This window comes from Anser cygnoides, chromosome 1, assembly GCF_040182565.1.
Source record: "Anser cygnoides isolate HZ-2024a breed goose chromosome 1, Taihu_goose_T2T_genome, whole genome shotgun sequence".
NCBI lineage: Eukaryota > Metazoa > Chordata > Aves > Anseriformes > Anatidae > Anser > Anser cygnoides.
Genome location: NC_089873.1, coordinates 87,813,273 through 87,818,212, shown reverse-complemented (window position 1 = coordinate 87,818,212; position 4,940 = coordinate 87,813,273). Strand labels below are relative to the sequence as shown.

At 51.6% G+C, this 4,940-nt stretch overlaps 1 protein-coding gene across 1 annotated transcript; it reads right to left on the bottom strand.

Moving 5' to 3' along the window:
- Nucleotides 1-410: 410 nt before the first annotated feature.
- On the bottom strand, nt 411-4,712 carry LOC106039859 (zinc finger protein 436-like). The gene is made up of 4 exons (XM_048071569.2): nt 4,574-4,712; nt 4,162-4,366; nt 2,820-2,906; nt 411-2,237 (listed from the first exon to the last, which is right to left on the bottom strand). The coding sequence occupies exons 2-4, from the start codon at nt 4,178-4,180 to the stop codon at nt 1,318-1,320; spliced, it is 1,026 nt and encodes a 341-aa protein (XP_047927526.1). The 5' UTR covers nt 4,181-4,366; nt 4,574-4,712; the 3' UTR covers nt 411-1,317.
- Between the last annotated feature and the right edge of the window lie 228 nt (nt 4,713-4,940).

Here is a 4,940-nt window from a genome sequence, read left to right as displayed (position 1 = left end):
CTTCATTTTCTTGCCTGAAGCACACGGTGATTTCTTCCCCTGTTTGGCTCCGTGGGTGGAACAGGCATTTCAGTATACACTGCCACGTTCATTACAAGGAGTTCTTCCGTGCTAGAGATATTAACATCTTTGTTATTACTGCCAGTTCTCTCCTCCCCCGTACCAAGTGGTCGTCTGAGCTAGAATTCCTTTTAAGGACAGATTCCCAGTAGTAGTATTTTCCTCCTCAAAGTGAAGATCGTCTCTTCAGAGGTCAGCTCATTCTGCTTTCTCAGAATTCTGCCTCCCCCATATTCCTTAGAAAGTCAATACTAAAGACGACATCAAAACCGCTTGCAGAAATGCACAGAAATTCTAGAAATCATTGTCATAATCACCTCCTTGTAATCATTAACAACTCAAAACCAGTGTTTGAGTTAAAAAGTTTTATGCAAGAAAAAATGTTTAACATTTAATATAAAGTCAAAGTTTGACATAGCTTATTTTTCAAACATCATTAACATCAGTCTCTTCCTTTTCATCAACTGACAATTAGAAGATCACAATTTAAAAAGTCATCCTAAATACTTTTAAAAGCCTTATAAAAACATTCATAAAGTGCCACCCACAAAAGCGCCTAAACAAGAACCTGGGAGAAATACCTATTAGGATGTTAATTTACTTAATTGCTGCTGAGGATTAAGCTGTCAAACAGCAGCACGATTTGTGGGACTGTCAATTTAACAACCATACAACCCAGCAAAAACACAATCCCATAGGCAGGGCCTCCACAGAGTATCGGCTGGGCCTACAACATATTGTGGGGGTTTAAAATAAATAGCTGCTAACACCACCTAAAACCATGAAAACTGCCAAGTGGGAGATGTGGATTCTAAGGGGAGAGATCGTGTAAGGCTGTGGCCTTACCCCTAGGGCAAAATCCAGGCAGCTTGTAGAGAAAACAGATTTCAGCTGGTTTTTACCTGGGCAAAAATCACACCCCACAGAAAAAAAAGCAGAAGGCACTGATCCTTGGAACGGTTCTATGTTCTCCCCTCTTGGCCTTGAACGTACCATACCGTAAGCACCATTTTTTTTTTCCTCGTCCCTGAAAGAGGGGCTGGGAACAGCCACCTCACTGCGGTGAACGTGCACTAGCTCATTTGGCAGTGGCTTCCCTCTTTTCTTGTGCACCTGGGCAGTGCTCGCAAACAGGCCTACCCAGAAGAAAAGGGGACAGGCTCTGAGGGCTCCCTCCCCCCAAATTCATGCCCCACATGAGGTGTCCAGGTGTCTTTGCAGCACCAGGTAGCTGCTGCCCGTGGTCCCCAGGGCCAACTACTCCGTGTGGTGTTTCTGGTGGCGCACCAGCTGGGGCTGGAAACGAAAGCATTCCCCGCACTGGGTGCAGCGGTACGGCTGCTCGCCCGTGTGGATGCGGGTATGCTTGATGAGGTTGGAGTTGCCGCTGAAGCCCCGGCCACACTGGCTGCATTTGTAAGGCTTCTCACCCGTGTGGGTCCGAGCGTGATTAATGAGGTCAGAGCTCTGCCCAAAACGTTTGCCACACTGCCCGCAGGAGTAAGGCCGGATGCCGTCGTGGGCTCGCTGGTGCTGGAGGAGGTGGGAGTGTTGGCTGAAGCATTTCCCGCAGGCTGGGCACTTGTAGGGCCGCTCGCCTGTGTGCATGCGCTGGTGCTTGATGCAGGTGGAGCTGTCGCTGAAGATCTTCCCGCACTCGCTGCACACGTAGGGTTTGAGCCCGGTGTGGATGCGCTGGTGCTTCAGGAGGTTGGAGCTCTGGCTGAAGCTCTTTCCACACTCCGTGCAGGTGTAAGGCTTCTGGCCCGTGTGGACCCGCCGGTGCTGGATGAGATGGGAGCTCTGGCTGAAGCCCTTGCCGCACTCCCCACACAGGAACGGGCGCTCCCCGGTGTGCATTCGCTGGTGCTGGATGAGGTGGATGCTCCGGCTGAAGCCCTTGCCACACTCGGAGCAGATGGTGGGCCGCTCTGCGCGATGGGCCCGCCGTGAGGCTGCTGCCACCCCTCCCTCCTGTCTTTTCACCAGGCTGATGGCAGAGCAAGGCAGCTTAGCCTCCTCTGCCGCCCTATAGTCACCTCGCTGTGCCTCTGAGGAGACGTGCTGACTTCCGTGGCCATCACCCAACTGTTGCTCTCCTCCTCTCGCCACCACTGCCAACATATCCTGCTGATCTGCGCTTGCAAAGCGGTCCCGAAGGCGACCTACCTCGCCACCTGGAAAAAATGCACAAATAATTGTGATTATTGCTTGGAGATGGTGTGGCAGAGAATGGGCAAGCTCTTCTCCCAGGGAGCCTGGCCTGCACTGTGTAGGAGAAGCAGTAAAGGGAAGGACTGGGAGCAAAGGGAAAACTATCCATAGTAGCGTAGCCTCACCATGCGACCCGGAGCATGTGTGCCACAAACAGCAGGATGCTATAGATCTTTGATAGAATCATGGAATAGCTCGGGTTGGAAGGGGCCTTAAAAATCATCTAACTCCAACCCCCCTGCTATAGGCAGGGATGCCACCCACTAGATCACGTTGGCCGAGGCCCCATCCTGCTTGACTTTGAACACCTCCAGGGATGGGTCTTTCCTTGCCCCCAGGAAACCTTCATATTTTGTCTTAATACTACATCTTCCCATACATCTTTTAACAGCACACTGACAAGAGCAGGTGGTCTGCCTGCCCTGTGGAGGAAAGAGCAGATCTCAATATGAGCTGGATGAAATGAAGCAGCTTAAATAACTTTGAGGAAGCTCAAAGAACAATTTGCTTGCTCTATTTGTAAACTTATCTGATTTATTTCTCACCCATATGCATCTCTTCCAGCACCTCGTGATCTTGTTCCTCTCCTTGCTCCATCTGGGCATTTACGTCAGGTTCAGCAATCAGGAATCCTTACAAAAGCAAGCAAAATTAAGCTTAATTGAATATTCAACAAGAGTGCATCACACAATATACCTTAAAATCTACTGCCCCTGCTGAATATGGGAACAGGCATCACTTCAGAAACATATTCCCTGAACTGTGCTTCAAGCTACCAATCCTTCTTGTTTATTTATGGCTGAGCCAAAGTAAAAATACACCTCTGGACAACTGTTCAAGCTCCAAATGCAATTGACTAACTGGACAGATGGGCTCTGGTGCAAACACCACAGAGTGATGGGCGCCAGATTGTGGTCCACTTCATCACCAGCAGTTATTTACCGAAAGGTAATTGTTAATAAGGGATTAGATAATGCCAGAATCAAGGAGACAGCTCAGGTGATGGGAATGGTTTTGGACCTCAGATACCAGTGATTACAAAAACACCAGTCTTGAAGTCTTTGATCCCAGGTGACACATTTGGACAGAAAGAAAGGGAGAAAACAAAAGAGAGACTTCTTGAACTACAGAACCTTGAAGAAAGAAAACAAAAAACAGACGTGAAAAAAAAGAAACCTTACAAGTTAGAATAATCTGAGTGCCTACTTTAAATATTCCCTGAATGCTGAAGGGGACCACCCCTGCAGATGCATCATTTCAAGCTGTTCCAAAGTAGGTTGCTATCTGCAGCCTTACAGCTCTCAGGACTTTGCCACTACCAAGAATCTCTGCTGCAACGGGTTGATGGTACAAGCCAACCGAGCTATTTACATGCTGCAGTGTGTACCAGATGGCTTGCCCTCACTCTAAAGCAGGAGGAGACAAAACCTCGTCCACGCAGACCTCCCTCGAGGCAGCTAACCACAAACAGCAGGGTTTCTCTGTGAAGGCTGTCAACAAGCAGGAGCTTCAGAGAAGCAGATCCCTCCACATTTCAGAGGGACTATCATCGTGATAAATGTCCAACCACAACCACTTGGGTAAGCCTCTAAGCAAGTGGACAAGGTAGAAGGAAGAGTTAGTTCCCTCCTGACCCTGCAGAAGCACATCCTGGGGTGTTACTCTTTGAACGTGAAAGCCAAGACAGTAAGAACATCTGTCTATGTAGGTTAGGGAGGTTACCGTATGCAACATTCATAGCTTTACTAAAACGAGGTGCGAAGAGTGTCTGATCTGGACCTCCAGCAAACACACCGCGCCACTCTGGGGTCCTTGACTTCAGTATAGTAACGGCATATATCACAACAGCAGATTTTGTGGCTGGGTCCAACGACTTATTTTCTTTACCTCGGCTCCTTGCAGGCATCTATTCACCTTTTCCTCTGGCCACTCAGCCCCGCAGCCCTCCTGCAGCCGTGGCAGGCCGTACCGCCTCCGGGAACCATCGCAGCGCGGAGCTCCACACCTCGGGCTCCTCGGGCTCCTGCCGCCGGCTCCCGAAGCGCTGCCGCTGCGTTCTCCGCATGGTCACCCCAGGCACAAGGGCGCGGACCTGCCATTCAGAAGAAGGCGTTCAAGGCTTCCCCTCCCTAACTAGTATCGGGGATACACACTGCTGAAATCAAAGTGAGGACGATTTCATCACAAAAAAAAAAAGCAATTAATGGTGCAGCTGTACAATTTTTACCCAGCACACGCTGGTTTAGTGCTGGGTGCGACGGGAGCCCCCCTCCCCGCAGCCGAGCCGTGCCGCGCCTACCTGCAGGGCGCCCGGCGCCGGCCCCGCTGCGGGCGGCAGCCGCTTCCTGCTCCGCGGGCAAAGGGCGCTGCTTCCTGGGCGGAGCGGCCGGGCCGGGCCGGGCCGGGCCGGGCAGTTCTGGGGCCGGCACGGTAGGGGGGCGGGGGGCGGCTCCCAGCCGTGCCGCCCCTAAGCCAGGCAGCAGCTCAGGCCGAGGGGGGCGGCTGTGGGAGGAGGTGGCCGGGTCTTCCCTCGTGAACGAGTTCTTCCCTCGTGTGTGTCAGGGACGCCCTCTTTCTTGCCGTGGTGGCCTGGGAGCGGTTGTTTTCTCGCCGTGGTGACATTTGGGTTTCCCGGCCGCCTTACCGTGGGCCTGGACCGCTGCTAC

Bases quoted from the DNA above. Each gene is read 5' to 3' on its own strand.
- LOC106039859 (XM_048071569.2), bottom strand. The intron at 2,238-2,819 runs GTGAGAAATAAA...CATTTTTTCCAG, and splicing joins GCTGGAAGAGATGCATATGG to GTGGCGAGGTAGGTCGCCTT.